This window comes from Phalaenopsis equestris, unplaced genomic scaffold (genome assembly GCF_001263595.1).
Source record: "Phalaenopsis equestris unplaced genomic scaffold, ASM126359v1 Scaffold000050, whole genome shotgun sequence".
Lineage (NCBI taxonomy): Eukaryota > Viridiplantae > Streptophyta > Magnoliopsida > Asparagales > Orchidaceae > Phalaenopsis > Phalaenopsis equestris.
The window spans coordinates 826,334-845,203 of NW_018164492.1; the positions used below are offsets into that span (position 1 = coordinate 826,334).

The window sequence follows — 18,870 nt, forward strand, 5'->3', positions numbered from 1 at the left end:
TCCTTCTTCTCTTCCTCACATTTCTTCCTTTTTCTACTTTTTTTCTTCTTTTCCATTTTTTCTTTCCTTATTTTTCTTCAGCCTGCTCTCAGGTTTAACTCTCCGTTACAAGTGAAAGGGAGAGTTACGACATGGAGAAATGATGGATGTTTTAAATTGCTAAGCGTATAACTTTATTATGCATGTATATGCAAATATATTTTTAATTTAAATTACCCTTAATTTTATAATGATATGATTCACATCCACAATTGCATGTCTAATAAAGAGGAAAAAAATCCACCTCAAGCTATTGTAACTCATAAATAGTACAACAACAAACAACAACAACAAAACCTTTATCCCACTAAGTGGGGTCGGCTACATGAATCCTTTTTGTCCATTGCATTCTATTTAGGGTAATATTTTTATTTAATTTTAATAAATTAATATCATGTTTTATACAATATGCCCAAGTCTTCATAGGTCTACTTCCGACTTTCTTAACATAGTCAAATTTAAACCATCTACTCTTCTAATCGACCTACTCTCCTAACCGGATCAAATGGTCGGCGTTTAATTTGACCAAACCATCTAAGACGACTCTTTCTAATTTTTTCCGCTAATGGAGCTAAACAAACCCTATCACGGATATATTCATTTCACAATTTATCTCTAAGATTTGTCTCTAAGTGTAAAGCCACTCATCCACCTAATCATTCTCATCTCGACAACACTTAACTTAATTTTATGGTTCTCTTTTAAAGGACAACATTCAACGCCATAGAGCATTGCATGTCTCACCACCATTTTATGAAAAGTTCCTTTCAGTCTAAACGGTTCTTTTCTATCACACAGTAGGCTTGAAGCATTCCCATCAATATCACCATCACTTTGAACAATAGACCCGAGATATCTAAAACATTCACACCTTTTAATAATTTGACCACCCATAGTTCCATTTTTGTCACAAGAGCTACTACTACTAAAATTATATTCCATGTATTCAGATTGAGTTCTACTCAAACGAAGGCCTTTAGACTCCAAGGTAGACCTCCATAAATCAAGTTTTTCCCGAGTTTTTTCTCTCATCTTATTCACGAGAAGGATATCATCAGCAAAAGCATACACCAAGGTAAATCCTCCTGTAAGTGTCCGGTAAGACCATCCATAAATAAAGCAAAAGGATATAAGCTTAAAGACGATCCCTAATGTAAACCAATAGAAATAAATATTTGGTCAATCCTCATTCTATTTGAACACTTGTAACAAATCTTGTATGCATATCTTTAATATTTCCACGAGAAGAATATCATCAGCAAAAAGCATACACCAAGGTACATCCTCTTGTAGATTTCCAGTAAGACCATCCATAGCTAAAGCAAAAAGATATGGGCTTAAAGCCGATCCCTGATGTAAACCAATAGAAATAAAAAACAGAAATAGGAAAGTAATTGGTCAATCCTCCTTCACTTTAAACACAAGTAACAGCTCTAGGATACATATCTTTAATGACTTGAATATAAGTCGTATCAACAACTTTCTTCTCAAGAACTCTCCAAAAGATTTTTTTTGGAACCTTATTGTAAGATTTTTCTAAATCAATAAAAATCTTATGTAGATCCTCCTTATTATCTCTGAATTTCTCTATCAAACCTCTCAATAAATGTATAACTTCCATAGTAGACCTGCCTGACATAAATCCAAATTGATTATGAGAAATCTTTGTAATACGTCTTAACCTATGTTCAATTACCCTCTCCCATAATTTTAAAGTATGACACATCAACTTAATTCTTTATAATTTGCACACTCTTGAGCATCCCTTTATTCTTAAAAATGAGGACCAAACTACTTTTCCTTCACTCCTCAGACATCTTAATTTTTAAAATAATATTAAAGAGTTTAGTAAGCCAAGAAACTCCCAAATCTTCTAAATATTTCCAAACTTCAATTGTGATATCATCTGGTTCTACAGATTTTCTACCGTTGGTTTTTCTTAAAGCTCCGGTAACTTCTTTTTATACTAACGTAACGGTAAAAATGAAACATTTTATAATTATTAATGATATTAAGATCACTTAGGCGATATTAAGATCACCAAGATCGATCGTATTTTCTGAAATTTCATTAAAAAGTTTATCAAAATAACTCACCCACCGATTTTGAATATCTTTTTTTAAGAAAATTACTTTTTGATTTTCATCTTTAATACACTTTACTTGAGTTAAATCTTTACTTTTCTTTTCTCTTTATTTGGTTAGTTTATACATATATTTTTCATCCTCCTTAGTTTTTTATCTATTATAAAGATTACTAAAAGCAGAAAATTTAGCATCAAAGATTGTTCTCTTAGACTCTCTACGGGTTGTATGATATTTTTCTCAGTTCCCTAAGTTTTTACATTTAAACCAATTTTTATAACCTAACTTCTTATATTTTATCTTTTGTTGGATATTATTATTCCACTACCAACTATTCTTATTTATAGAAATTTTTTCTTTTGTTTCTCCAAGTACAAATTTGTCCACTTGCTTAACTTTGACAAATTATGTCAAATGGAAACCAATTCCATTACATCCACGTCTCTAAAAATTAAGACATATTTTCCTACATCAAAATGATCGTTTCGAAGTGAAGAATGCAATGGATGATTTTTGATGACTTTCAAAAACGTTGAAAATGTGTGGTATTATTTATTTTGGGTATTTTGCGCTTGTACCATATCAAACTTTGGGTATAACATGTTCTATACTCGTAGATTATAAGAACTTAACCATTGTGAGCAACATGCAATTTGAGAAGTTTAATTGGACTTGACTCCAACATATACATTTATTTTTCAATGATTTATAACACTAGAAAAATGTGGCTTTATCAATGACATCACTAATGGTAAAATTTTCTTAAAATTTTATTGTGAAAATTCAATCGGTACTTTGTAGGTAAAGTTTTCACTAAATATGAGTAGAGAATTTTATGGAGGTGTTTTTGCACAAAAATCAATTGAACATACTTAGTGAAAATTTTTATGGAGATCCTATCAAAATCTATTGAAAATCTAAAATAGAAAAAGCCCTCCCAAGCCCCCTTTTCCAATATATATATGGTTAAACATTCTTCTCTGCCCCATAGATATTTTAATTTGGGATTTCATCATGTAGGTTTCTCTAATTTTGCTTGTGAAATTTTGAGTTTTTATAATTTCTCTATTTAATTTATAGACATGTGTTCTGTTTGATATTTTTAGCTTAGATTTGTATGCTAATTATTAGATTTACTTTTATTTTTACGTCTATATTGTCTTTGCTAGATCTATGTATTATTTTGTAGATCTAAAGTATTTAGGTGAATTCATGTTAAATATAAGTAATATAATATAAAAATGTATTTTTTTTTTTAAATTTTGTTAGATCTTGGGTTTATTTTATAGATCTATATTTTTTTATTAGATCCATAATTTTTTGGTGGATATTAAATTTTCCAGTAAATTTTTAATTTTAATATGATTTCGTTATGGTAATTTCTATAATAATGAAAATAAAAGAGTTGTTCAATATCATAGTATGTTATTTTGTTTATTAAATAAAATGGGAAACAAGTGTCTTTCTTTATCATTATGTCCGTTTGAATCTTTAAGCAATCTTATTTATTGACCTAAGATTATTTTGAAGCTTATTAAGATATAGATTATCCTGCACTAAGATCAAATATCTTTGGCATTAGGTGTGTCTTCATCTCATTCTTTTTTTTTGATGTGCATAAATAATTTCTTATGTATCTTGATGGAAATCATCAAATAATTTATATTCAACTAGAATATCTCATCATAATAGATAGTATGGATATCTGCAATTTGCAGTTGTGAATGAATTATAAATTATTACCATAGCAAAAAGGATTAGCTGATTAATTTCCCGGAGTTGAATATTTTATGCTTATAATTTCTTGATTCCCTCTTTGTGGTTCTGAGGGGAAGTTTAGATGTACACGTGCTAAATACAATGTCCAAGTTTATTTAACACTATATGAAGCTTGAGTTGATTTATATCAAAGAGGATTTCAACTCACTTATTGATTTAGGAGATCACTTGGAGTGTGCGAGCCACTTGTTGACCCTCATTGTGGTGTTTCAAGAAGTTATGCAATATCAAATAAAGAATAAACAAGTCCATGGGTAGACCTGTTAGATTTTTCCACCAGACCTTGCATGTTCCAACGATTTTGAATAGTTTGTAACATCATTTTTTGCTTGCGGATAAACAGTAAGAAAAATTTTACGTTGACTTTTATGTTCGTCAGAATGCATTTTTGATCTATTTTTTTTTTCTAGCAGATCAAAAGTCATTGAAAAAAAAAAAACATTGATGCATTTTTAGCATTGACAGATGGTTTTTTTCGGCTGGAAAATGCCTGTTTTTAATGGTGCGAATATCATCCGCCCATTTATATTTCTCAAATATGAGGGTATTGAATGGAAGGCATAAAAATGAACAACGAAGTGAAACCAAAATAGATAGCCATATCCTTCAATGGAAAATCCAAATGATCATGCTGTTTTTTTTAATCTTGAACTTTTTTAAAAAAGTTGCTGAAGTATGGCTGTTTGACGCATGGATCTTTTATTTCATAAAATCCAGTTTCCTTGATGATTATGATATTCTAAATCAAACCTACATGGCTAAGAGAAACTTTTCTTTGAGTACTAGAACAATGGGTGACTATTAAAGATTAACTTGGAAACCAACTTGCTAGTGATACCTTGCATTTAGATTTTGTATGTTGTTTTTGTTTCTGTATTTAAACAAGCATGTTTTCCCTTTCGTGGTTACAACTATCAAGATCAAGCGTGGTGTTAAAGTATAACCTAAAGTGATGCAATTAGCAAGGTTTGTATTAGTTGTGGTGCCACATGTCTTTTATAAATGTGGCTCACATTATGATATTTTATGACTATTGGATTTAATTCAATGGTGAATTTTTTTCTTGAAAAGGAAAATATTAAAAGGAAAACTAAGAGTTTAGAGTCAAACTTTACAATTGCATTTTATCCAATTGTAAAAATAACCACCATGTGAACCACACGTGCAAAAGCATGTGGTATCCAATTCTGAGCTTGTGTGTTAGATTGAGTAGCTATTAGAGTTGAGTGAATAGTGTGTGTAGGAATGAATAGGAAATATTTAAGTGGCGAAACATTGAAAAAAATAAACACAAGGCTAGATTTTTCAGTTGTTTAAACACGAACCATGTCTGCACATTTACTACGTAGAAATCGCCATGCTAAGTTTTTCAAAGCTCTTCAAACTTCACTTATCCATGGTTTCTAATGGCAAGCCTCAAGCCTCACAGACCTTCTTTAAACCAAGGACAATAATGCCTGAACAAACTAATGGTTTCTCCAGTTCTTCCTAATCTAGATGTTGAATTGATAAATTGTAAGAAATGTACAAGTAATAATTTATTGATTTGGCTTAATGGTGATCTCATTTCTTTTGTGCCCACGTATACTTGAATCCACTAAGTATTTCTTTAATCTTTCTTTGAATGGGCAATACTTTAAGATGCACTCTCTTTGAAGAGGAATGCCAATGAAAGCTTAAGAAAGAAAACGGGAAAAGAAAGCTTTGAGGTTTGCTTAGAATATTGCTAAAAAACAACCCTTTTTTATTGTTTTTTCTCTTTTGCTTTGAAAATTATATCTATGAGACGTTGGTAAGCCGCTCCAACATTTTTGAGCTCAAAAGATATTACATTGTAACAAAAATCACTCTCACTAGTTATAAAAGTCGTCTTTTCTGGATCGGCTGAGTGCATTTTGATTTGGTGGTACCAATAAGCTCATCACGGAGTGACCGACCGCTAAGTCCACTAACGTGTCGATCCTCAGTAATGGATGGCTGTCCTTCAGGCATATATTGTTCAAATTTATGAAATCCACGCACATCTTCCGTTTGCCTTGGCCTTTTGCACCATCACCACATTCGAGACCCAAATCAAGTATTACACTTTATGGATGTATCATGCTTCTTGGAGTTTCTGTACCTCCACTCGAATTGGTCTGACAAAGGTCAGTCGAATACCTTATTTTCTGCTTCATTGGCATGGTGGTTGGATTGACATTTAGTCGGTGGCAGGCGACATCAATCGGTATCTCTGACATTTCGGTGGCTGAACAGGCGAAGACATCTGGATGCTCCTGGATAGTTCAAATCAGCAAGTCCTTCGACCCTACATCAAAGTTTTCACTTATTAGAAAAAAGTTATGGTTTTCTTCATCGACCGTAAGAATTTCAAGAGTAGTCTCGAGAGAACCCCCTGAAGATTGAGCGACCTCTACTCCATGCTGCCGACCGCCCAGAGGTAGCAAATACGAGACCGCTCCAGGCTTCCCCAAACAGTGATGATCTTCCCATCGCATATAAACTTTACTACTAAGTGGTACGTTGACACGCGGCTTTGAAGTCGTTGAGTAGAGGCCGATCGAAAATGACATTGTAAGATGGTGACGAGTCAATCACTAGTAAATCCTCCATCTAATTAAACTGCTTCTCACATTCTCCTCAGGTGATTGCTAGTGCAATTATTCTTAAGACTTCCTTCTTCTCGTTTGAGAAGCTGTAAAGTGATCCGGCCGGTGCGGTCAGCCAGTCATTCTTGAGTCTCATCTTTTTGGACACTAACTTGAACATTTTGGACACTGACTTGAACAAAATGTTCACAGAGTTGCCAATGTTGACCAAGATGCTATCACTTTTGTAGTTATTATAGCAATGACGACAATAACATCGTTGTAAGGGTTCTCCTTGTGGGGTAGATATACTTTGGTGAATGTGATTGGTGGGTTAGTGGTATGCTTCAAAGCAAAAATAGCTGCGTTTAATTCTCTCGATCGAAGCCTCTTCTGGCTGGCTCGCCGGGATGAATTTCCACATTCTCTGAAAAGGACAGGTACTATCCCATCAATATGAATGACATTTGTCCGGACTGGTTCATTTGAAATTTCTTCGACTGAAGATTTCCCTTGCTCTGGGCTCCTAGTGGTACAAAGTCTTGAAGTTTCCCAACTTTAATCAACTCCTTGATCAGGCTACCGTGGTGTCGACATTCCTTTGTGTTGTGGCTATAGTCTCTGTAATACTTTTGGTATTTCAAAGAAAAGCTTCAGGTCTCATCAGCGGCGCTTTTTTAAAATACTCATTGTTCTAAATGACCTTCATTAGTTCGATCATCGAGTCTCTCAGTGGAGTCGCCTTTGGGGTCTCGTGATCGTTTGATGGTCACTCACAATGATGAGTCGACTGCTGGTGACGGTATTGAATCTGACCCCCTCAGTTGTAGTTCTTGTCAACCCCCCTGTTATCCCGGGGCGACTGGTTATTTTTGTATTGCAGCCGAACGGAAGGACGTGAGTCTTCCTTTGATCTCCATCTGTCATCTCTGGGAGCCTCTTCTGCAGATGATGGGTGGCTAACTCCACTCTGGTGGAAGGAGGGGCGAAATTGTAATCGACCAAGATATGATTGTTGGCCAGCTCCAATAATCCGGCTAACGTCTTCAGTCGTTGAAGACCCATTGCGTAGTGGAAAGGTCCCTCCTTCAACCCTTAGGCTAGGGTGTTGTGTGCTACTGCGGGTTCCAGATCCTGCACCTTCAACCTATTCTTCTGAAATCGAGTAACAAATGAACGAAGACTCTTACTTTGTCTCTGCCTGATCTGTAGTAGGCCTTGTGAACACTTTTTTGATTTTTGGGCGCTAGCAAACCGTGCCACGAACATTCTTTTGAAATCTGTAAGGGAGGTAATTACTCTCGCTGGTAGTCCGTCGAACCATCTAAGGACTAACTTCTATAGCATGGTGAAGAGCACTCAACATTTCAATGCATTTGTAATCTTCTATAGACAGACGGTTGACTCGAAGGACGCCATGTGGTCTTGTCGGATTAGTCCGATTCTTTTAGAATTCTAGTGATGGTATCTTAAATCTCTCCGGGGGCTCAACTTCGAAAATCTTCCTAAAGAAAACGCTCTTTGGTCGGCATGGTGCTTTAGTTCTTCAGAACCATTTTTTGCCCTTTAGTGTTGACCCAACATTGTTCTAATATTAGAAATCTCTAACCCTTTTTGGGCCTCGGATCACCCTTCGTCCATTGGGTGTCGACTATTCTTCTTGAGGGTCCTGCTCTTGGGGATTCTACTCCCGGGAGTTCTGCTCTCTTCCCTGAGCAGGTATTTCTCTGAGGGCTTCCATCATCTGGTCTTTTAACTCTTACATCTGCTACTGCATAAATTCTTTGCAGCATTCCATGTCAGCGGTATCTCTTTTGTGGACTTCTCCTTGGGCTACTCCTTTCTTGTTGCTGCCATGATTCACGTTCACTGCACTTTTTTAAGATGTTGGGAGTATAGTATAAAATAAGTGAGAGAGTGAGAGACAAAAAGAAATGCACACTGATTAACATTAATTTTAAAAAAGCGCGTAGCATTTTATTCATGAAATATTCTCTTATTTATAGAGAAAGGTGGTACAATATATGAAGTTGCATTTGTGCACTTGCTTTAATGGGGGCTTATAGGTATTTTACATATACAAGCTCTTTGTTTGGCTTTCATCCGACTTGGTCCCTTAAACTTAGTTGATTTTGGGTCGTTGAAACCTGTACTGAATTGGGTTGTCAGTCGATTTTCAATGTTCTTCGGGTCAGTTAGACTTGACTTGTTCGACCGTATTAATTTGGTTGTTAACAATCCATCACAAAATAGGAAACCCCTATCAGTGGAATAAGGCTAGGCTAACCGATAGAGGATAAATTATCGTAATCCGATAGTTAGCTCACCTCTCGACAAGAAGGATTATTCGAGATGTTCTGTTGAGTGTATTGTGACCAATTCTCGACCCCAGATGAGGAATTGCATGGGCGTATGTGAGATGACAGGCGATGATTTGTTCTTTTTTCAGGCCAGATAGATTGATGATTCCACTTGTTTGATGGGCTTAGGTCTCTAGCTCTGACGACCTTCGCTCGGTCTGCTTTTGACTTTCTCCCACGGGCCTTTGGTCTTCTGCTCACGGGCCCTTGGCCTTCTGTTCGTGGGTTCCATTGTACGGTTCTCCTCTATACTTGTGTCTGTTGGATTTCCTCGAGATTCATGCATGCATTTATTTGATGTATAATGTTTAATACTACATAATCTGAAAATCAATACTCTTCTTCTTAATTGGAATAGGGTGTTTAGGATAACGATATTTGGAACGGAGAAGTTTGGACCAAATGGAAACGACTTTGATATGTTATTGAATTATCCAACACCAAACTGCCTTAAAAGGCTATGCAACATACACTAAACTTGGTCTAATATCTTGCTAAGTTGCTATAATGATCATTAGCAGCCCAAAGCCATTTGTTATGTTAAAAATGTAATTTGATGACTTTTTTAGTGGGATTTTTTACCCGTAGAAGAAAAAGATGGGAGAATAACAAAAACATACCTAATAATAGAATTGATAATATGACAAATAAGATTTATTCTACTTTTAGGGCAATTATGTGAACTATAGAAGTAGATTTCTCAACATTAATGAGAGGCCTTAAGATATGCTTATGACAGTGCAAGAATTAAATAATATCGGTAAAAATATAAAACACCATCTACAAAATCGATGAAAAACCAGCATTTATACTCAAAATTAATCTAGTTGAAGCGCACTCCATAAAATATTATTAAGACTCCTAGATAATTACTAAGTTATAATGATGAAAGGTGAGATACAGGACCAACTCAACCAACCCCATGCTGGCATTAACAAAAATAACATGAGGTGCCGCTAATAATGATAGAAGGCCAGCATTTATAAGTCATAGCTTTGATTTAATCAATGAATTTATCATGAAATTTAAATGTACCCAGACTAGCCAACATGAATGCCCATTGAACCCAATCATATAGCTAGCAACTCAATATACACAGGACTACACACACACACACACACAGACAGATATAAATATATATATATATAAAGCGACTACTCTTTTTAATTACTTGCCAACTTTCGTGATTGCTACGCCATGAAGCACAACATTTCATTGATGGAGATCAAAATGGCATTTGACATAAAAGAGTTTGGGGAGTATGCTCAGTAGGCATTGTGTGAAAGGATAATTCTTGACACTATGTAGTACTTGAAATTAAATGCCAAGTAATTGTGAAACTAGTGGTTTCAAGTTCTGTACAAGTTCTAATGAATCATTCCGTGCATTTCATACAGTGCAGCATCATGGGATTTCATGGTATGATTAATCGCTTTTTCTTCTAAATTGCATAATCGAGTAAGCAAGTTAAGGTTGAAGAGATACATAGATGGAATTTCAGGATATTTCGTTATAAAGAGGATATTTAAAATGGAGGATGATGAGGTGGTTGAGATTGAAAAACAAGGAGATCAATCTTAGTATAAATTCATAGTAAAGACAAATATCCATTGTTTATGTAATGGTTGAAGAGTATTTGCGACCTTGTAGAACCCTAGTGCTATTTCATTTCAAGTGGATAAAACATGGGAAAAAAATTAAAAAAGAAATATAAGGTTTCAAAATGGTTGAACCAGATGCTAGAACTGAAGGGATGAAGAAGTAAAGCTCGAAAACTAGAAATCAATTTGGTCGAAGTTCAAGCTGAAAAATTGGATGGAACTATGTTTTGATGTTAATTTTACATAGGGCATGCTTGCTATGCATTGCCATATGCTGACAAAATCAAACTAAGGATCAGTTTTGCAAGCACTTGGAACATGGTTGAGTTAAGAACATGTATGAAAAATGAAACTTTTGGAGTTATGTTATTGGATCTTTGGGTTGCAAATTAAGAGTTAAGTTGATATAAGGATAATTTGAGATGTCATTTCTTTTTTTTAATGGCAAAATGTTGCCTTGATGTGAAAATATTAGTTTCGTGTCTTAAATATGTATTTTAAGAGTCAACACTAGCATTGGATTGAGGGTTACATGGAAGAGATTGACTTAATAATGGTGTTGAGAAAGTTAAGAATATGTTTGATGGATGTCTAGAATGTTCCACACATTTGTTCACAGATAATTTGTAACTATATTTGCCATGGTTTAAAATTGTGCAATATGAAGCCCGCCTCAACATCTTTTTAAAAAAGTTGTATTGATATTTACCCCTCTTTGGGTACCACGTGAGGTTTGTCTCCCATAAATGAGGCCCGCCCTCACCTCATTTTTGATAAAGTGCACACAATTAGATCTAGATATTTTCTTAAAATAAATAAAGGTAAAATAAATATAATGCTGCCATTGTTAGGTCTCAAGTCTTGGATGCTAAAAGTGGATGGTTGCATTTGGTAGTCGATAGTGAGCGTAAATTTATGTTGGAAAATTATGACTTGAATCCTTTAAATCATTGAGTCAATGCTAGGGTCACTTGGAAGCTTCGTGCTATATGACTTTATTACAATTAAATGTGTGCGAGGGTCATTGCACCGACATCTGTATATAGTGTTAAATATGAATTATCATATTATGAACGGATGCGGGCTAAATTGTTAGTCCATGAAACTAATATTAGGATAAGAATTTGGAAGGTACTGTCATTTAAATTAATTGAATTAGTAGATATTATGTATCATATGAAGATAATTATCTTGTGCATTCAAGAAACTAAATGAGTTGAAGAAAAGTCAAGGAGATTGATTTAAATTTTATTATTCAGCTAGGAGTCGCATTAGAAATGATGTAGATTTAATTATAAATAAAAGTTTGAAAGATAATATTTAAAAATTAATAGAATTGGAGATAAAATTATAATTTTAAAAATTGTTATTGATATTAAGATTATTATTGTTATAAATATATATGCTCCTCATATTATGGACGTAAGAAGGCAAAAAAGTTAGTTAACAAAACTAATATTACGATATGAATTTAGAATATAGATACTCACACATATAAATTAATTGAATTAGCACATATTATAGTTCATAAAAAGATAAATATTTTATCTATTAAAAAAATTAAATGAGTAAGAGAAAAGTCTTTAGATAATTGATAACTTAAGTTTTAATCTTTAGTATTCAGGTAGAAGTTGTACTAGTTGTAGGTGTAATTATAAATAAAAGTTCAAATGATAATGTTTAAAAATTAATAGAATTGGAGATAAAATTATAATTCTAATGATTGTTGTTGATATTAAGATTCTTAATATTATAAGTGTTTATGGTGCTCAAGTAGGTTTAAATATATGTTCGAAAGAAAAATTTTGAAATGACTTAGAAGAATTAATATAAAATACACCTCTTGAAAAAAAACTTTATTAGAGAAAATTTAAATGAACATATTGATAGAGTAGTAAAAGTTTTTATAAATATTTATGATTACTTAGGGCCTGTTTGGCGCAACTGCAGATTTAATAAAGAAGATAGAATCATATTGAATTTTGTTTTAGCTTATGATTTTATTATTGCTGACATTTTTTTAAGAAAAAAGATGATATATTATCACTTATCAGAATGAATCTTATAAAACAAAACTTGATTATTTTTGTATGAGAATAATAGATTGTCAATATTGTAAATATGTTAACATCTATTATTGATTTTGAAGTTTTAGATGAAAAATACATTGGAATATTTTCATAAAGTTTGATGAGGACACTTAACAGTAAATGAAATTATTTTTATAAGTAAATTTCAAGATAATTTGGGATATTAACGAAGTAGCGAATACTATATGTGATAAAATAAAAACAATACTATTGAGTAAATTACAAAAGGTGTGCTTGGAGAATCAAAATGAAAAATTCTTATAAATAAAAATAGTTGGTGATGAAATAATAAGGTGCAAGAATAGATAAAAAATAAAAACTATTGTTATAAAAAAATATTTAAATGTAAAAGCTTGGAGAATTGAAAAAAATATATGATGCTCTGCAGTGAGCCTAAAATAATAATTTGTGATGCTAAAATCTCTGCTTTTAGTGATCTTAATAATATATTATATACTAAAGATGATGAAAAATATATGTAAAAACTAGCCGATAAAGATAAATAAAGAGAGAAAAAAGATAAAAATTTAGTTTAAATAAAATATATTAAGAATGATAATAAAAAAGTATTTTTCTTATATGAGAATATTTAACATAGGTCGGTGAGATATTTTAATAAAATTTTCAGTAAAGATTGTGAAAATACGAACGATTTTAGTGATTTTAATATTGTAAATAATAACAGAATTTTTATTTATACCGTCACATTAGTACAAGGAAAGTTAGGACTAAAAAAATGAAACATGAAAAAATAGTAGATCTTGATAGTATTTCAATAGAAATGTGAAAATACTTAGGTGATTTTTGAATTTTTTGACTTACTAAGCTGTTGAATATTATTTTTAAAATTAAAAAGATGTCTCATGAATGGAGAAATAGTATGTTGATTCCTATGTTTAAGAATAAAGGGATTGAACAAGTTTTTGTAAGTTATAGTAAAATTAAGTTAATGTGTCATATATTAAATTTATGTGAGAAAATAATTAAACATGAGTTACAACGTGATATAAAATTTTCTCAAAATTAGTTTAGATTCATGTGGGGCAAGTTCACTATGTAAGCTACACAGTTATTGAGAAATTTTATGGAAAAATATAAAGAGAGTAAGAAGGATCTACATATGATTTTTAATGATTTAGAAAAGCTTATGATAAGGTTTCATGAGAAGTACTTTAGAGAGTTCTAGAAAAAAAAAATGTAGTATTTATATTCACGTCCTTAAAGATATGTATACTAGAGTTTTTACTTGTGTTCAACACAAGGAAGATTGACCAAGTTTTTTCTTTTTCAGTTGGGTTACATCAGGGATCGAACTTAAACCATATCTTTTTGCTTTAGTTATGAATGGTCTTATCAGACATTTATAAGAGTTGTATCTTAGTGTATATATTTCGCTGATGATATCCTTCATGTGGATAAGACTAGAATGAGTTATGAAAAAACACGAATTATGAAGGTCAACTTAGAGTCTAAAAGCTTTTGTTTAGTAATATATTTTTAGTAGTAGTGGATCTAATAGAGGGATTGTAGCCATCAGTGATCAAGTTATTAAAAGTAGTGAATATTAAATATCTCGGGTAACATATCTTTTTGCTTTAGTTATGACTGTTCTTATCAGACATTTATAAGAGTTGTATCTTAGTGTATATATTTCGCTGATGATATCCTTCATGTGGATAAGACTAGAATGAGTTATGAAAAAGCACGAATTATGAAGGTCAACTTAGAGTCTAAAAGCTTTTGTTTAGTAATATATTTTTAGTAGTAGTGGATCTAATAGAGGGATTGTAGCCATCAGTGATCAAGTTATTAAAAGTAGTGAATATTAAATATCTCGGGTCTATGGTGCAATGCTTTATGGCGCAAAATGTTGTCCTGTAAAAGAGAAGAATAAAATTAAGTGTTGTTGAGATGAGAATGCTCAGATGGATGAGTGACTTTAAACTTAGAGACAAAATGTGAAACAAATATATTCGTGAAGGGGTTGGAGTAACTTTAATGGCAGACAATATTAGAGAGAGTCGCATTAGTGGTTTAGTCAAATTAAACTTCAACCATCGGATGAATGAGTTAGGAGATTAGATGTTTTGGATTTGACTTACGTTAAGAATGTTAACGGTAAACCTTAAAAGATTTGGGCATGTTGTATAAAAATGAACTTAATTTATTAGAACTAAATAAAAATATGACACTCGATAGGAGAAAATGGAGAAAAAGGATTCACGTACCCGATCCCACTTAGTGGGATAAAGACCTGTTGTTGTTATTGTAAAATAACCTTAATAAACAATCTGTTACTCCCATATAATACAAAACTAAGAATATAATCGAAGTTCTTATTTAAAACATAGTTACTAGTTTAAAATATACTAAACATTTTTATTAATTAATATTGATAAAATAAGAGGAAGATGAAGAGAACATTGATACTAGTGAGAATGATGTGACGAAGAAAGTAAATTATAATGTTGCTGATTTTAATGAATGTTCATTAATTGATTAAAATGATGGAAACTTTTGAATTTAAAAATTTTAACTTTTTGACTTATATTTTTAATTTGATGGATGACAATAGGAGTGAAAGAGAGTAATAACTTAATCTTTATATAACCTTTCTTATTATATAATTTGATGTTTAGATGTTAATATATTACTTCTTACTTCAAGCAATTTATTACTTTTGCTATGTCGGTATGTTAATATGTTACATTTTAATATGTTAATAGGTTATGATGTTAATATTGTTACTTCTCGCTACTTTGAACTTCTTTTAATACTTCTTGCTTTACTCTATTTGTTAATATTGAGGCTCACGCCTTAAAACCTCTCGAGGCTTACGTCTCGCCATGCAGACAAAAATCATCTAAATTCCTAATTGTGTAATTTTAAACTTTGATATTTGCCTTTATATTAGGTTTTAGGGTATTTGATTTTTTTCTCATAATCAAGCAAACCGTTGTTGGGCAATATATTCTAAGTATGAGATAAATGTGAATAGGTGATTACATTTTAAGGTATTTTCATATCAATCTATGATTTTTTGCTCAAATTCTCAAATTTTTTGTTTGTTTAATAGTCCTCACAATTCACAAAGTTTAGTGTTCTTCAATCTTTGACCATTTTTATGTCGGTACTTATTGATACTCAAGATATTGGGTTCCCTCCTGCTCATATAATGTCAGTTTTTCTTGATGGAAGCAATATTACTAGCTCCTTTGCTTTGAGTGGCATCTAATAATTAATTTACTAGTCTCTGTCAGCAGTCCCTGATATAATGGAGCACTATTCGGTTAGTCATTTTCAGGATTTGTTGTACCTTCTGGTTTTGGATAATTGCCAAAGTTTTGTCATGAAATTGCACCTGTATTTTCAGTTTCTTGAAACTCCATTATTCCCAAATTATCTATGTTTCTTCTTTGCCTGCCACTTCATCTGTTGTTAACATTTTTTAATTTTATGATTGTGGCTTCTTCATTATTTATTGTCATCATTTTCTAATCCCAAAAATTTAGTGGAACCAGCTTATAATTGTCGCATGAAACTGAAAATTGGTATTTCACCTCATTTCTGATTTGAAGGTTTAATGCAAGTGACTTTTTGGAGAAACTGAGAGGTAAAAAGTTGATGCTTGTTGGAGATTCTGTGAATCGTAACCAGTTTGAATCAATACTGTGCATTCTACGTGAAGCACTGCCTGATAAAAATAGAATGTATGAAACACGCGGGTACAAGATAACAAAAGGGCGAGGCTACTTTGTTTTCCTATTTTTGGTAAGAATACGTAGCAGTTTTCAGGCTTTTTAGATCCTATCAATTGAGAGCTTTAATTATTGGGACTTATATTCGCGGGTACAAGATAACAAAAGGGCGAGGCTACTTTGTTTTCCTATTTTTGGTAAGGATATGTAGCAGTTTTCAGGCTTTTTAGATCCTATAAATTGAGACCTTTAATTATTGGGACTTATACATACACAGCACACATTTCTTATGTATTTAAATTTCTCACACCTAAAATTTCATATTTACATACATAGCACTCAGATCTTTAATAACATATAAAAAGCAGCAGTATTATCACATTTTAAAAGTGATATACATCTTTGCATGCATAGGTTTAAAGCATAAAAGTGCTATGCATGTGAATTTAAAAGTTTAGGTGCGAGATATGCAAATTTTCCTTAATTATTCAAATAAGAGTGTAAATTCTTTGCCAAGATGTGCGGGAGCATTACTGGTAATCCTTTTAAACATAAACTGTCCAATTTCAAGAGCATTTAGCTTCTAATTTTCTTGTAGTCGATATGCAAATTTTCCTTAATTATTCAAATAAGAGTGTAAATTCTTTGCCAAGATGTGCGGAGAGCATTACTGGTAATCCTTTTAAACATAAACTCTGTCCAATTTCAAGAACATTTGGCTGCTAATTTTCTTGTAGTCTGCAGTAGCATGTCTGGTGCTATTGTGTCATGTTTTTTTCTGATTGGAGGGAAGTGCCAAACTTGTCCCCCGATTATTTAAAGTGGCTATTTTAGTCCTAGAATTTATAGAAGTGTCAAACTAGTCTCTATATTATTTCAATGTGACTTAAAATAGTCCTTTCTGAAGACTATTTCAACTCGTAATAAAAAAGTCGGGGTCTAAATTAATACTTTTGTAACTCGGGCTCTAAAATGATCCACTTGCAAAGAATCCAAGAACATTTTGGCACTTCTCTCATTGACCCCTGCAAAAAGTCTGGAGGATTATTTTGACACATTTCTCATTCTGATAACTTTATTAATTTTCCCAGGATTATAACTGTACAATAAGCTTTGTTCGGTCCCACTTTCTTGTTAGAGAGGGAAAGCGTGCCAACCAAAAGGGTAATACCAGTCCAATTCTCATGATAGATCGCATTTGCAAGTCCGCCCCTCGTTGGAAGAGGGCTGATATATTGGTTTTCAACACCGGCCACTGGTGGACCCATGGAAAAACATCAAGGGGGTAAATTCTTCCTCTTAATTTTGCTTTTGTTCCGATGATCCTTCTCGGACATGTTTATAATAATACTAAATCTAAAATCACTTGCCTTTTTTTGCTCAGGAAGGACTATTATAAGGAAGGAGATGTTGTCTATCCACAATTTGATGCAACAGAAGCTTTTAAGAAGTCCTTGCAAACTTGGGGAAGGTGGATAGACAGTAACATGAATCCTTCAAAAAAATTGATTTTTTACCGTGGATACTCTACAGCTCATTTCAGGTTACACTATCTCCATGCCTTCATAGTTTGATATTTTCATAAAAGTTCAATTAATGAAAATTTTCTTAACTAGGGGTGGCGATTGGGATTCCGGCGGTACGTGTCATGGAGAGAAATCCCCTGCCTTTAGTGGATCTATCATTGACAACTATCCTTTGAAAATGAAGATTGTTGAGGGTGTAATTGAAAAAATGAATTTTCCCATAATTCTCTTGAATGTGACTAAGCTAACCAACTTCCGCAAAGATGCTCATCCTTCTATTTATGGCAAGAGGATGATGGAAGGAGAAAGAGTCTCTAAGAGAAGACAGGACTGCAGCCATTGGTGCCTCCCTGGAGTTCCTGATACATGGAATGAGTTGATATATGCAACTCTTGTTCTGGAGCAGACATGAGAAAAAATCATGGCGAATTCATGGTAAAGTTACTCCATTGTTTTGTTTAATGTCCATCAAGATTAATAAGCAAGTGATTTCTTAATATGAAAACTGCTAGGATTGTGCTGATTGTTAGAATGCCATTGTTTTGTTGTTTGGATGCAAGCTAATTTAGCGCTAGTGATTAGGATTGTGTAACTGATTATTCTTTTTGGTGAAAGTGGGTGGAACCAGCTTGAGGTTCTCTGAATTTCAGTTATTCAAATTAAAAATGTCTAGTGCTTATTTGGGATTACTTTTATTTTTTTATTTTTTTTGTTTTTTATTTAAAAATATATATATTTAGTGTCTGTTTTTGTATGTTTTTATTCTTATTATAAATAAATTAACTTGTTTTTAAAAATACTTAAAATCATTATAAAATTAAGAGAGATTTGGTAGCAATTGCCCCAGATTTTGGTAAACTCTTTACCATTATATATGACACTAAAAATTTCACCACCAAACTTAAATGCTTATTTCATTTTTAATTTAATAAATAGTTTATAATTATTTATCACAAATTTTAATTATTTCAGTTACTTCAATTTTGATGAGAGTCTTCTCCTGAGGCATAGTCAATTCATTAAGAATGTCGAAATGACAGACCATCTTAATGAGGAAGATCTTAATAGATGATCTATTCCTAAAATGGATAAATCCCTTATTTAC

The 18,870-nt window shown here is 32.5% G+C and overlaps 1 protein-coding gene across 1 annotated transcript in view; it reads left to right on the plus strand.

The window, feature by feature from the left end:
* LOC110019138 (protein trichome birefringence-like 5) overlaps positions 1–18,412 on the plus strand; it is a 32,661-nt gene extending 14,249 nt beyond the window's left edge. The window contains exons 2-5 of the mRNA XM_020716717.1: positions 16,120–16,312; positions 17,331–17,524; positions 17,624–17,782; positions 17,856–18,412. Coding sequence (XP_020572376.1) covers positions 16,120–16,312; positions 17,331–17,524; positions 17,624–17,782; positions 17,856–18,177 — 868 coding nt within the window. The 3' untranslated portion in view covers positions 18,178–18,412. The remainder of the gene's footprint in view (positions 1–16,119; positions 16,313–17,330; positions 17,525–17,623; positions 17,783–17,855) is intronic.
* The last annotated feature ends 458 nt before the right edge of the window (positions 18,413–18,870 follow it).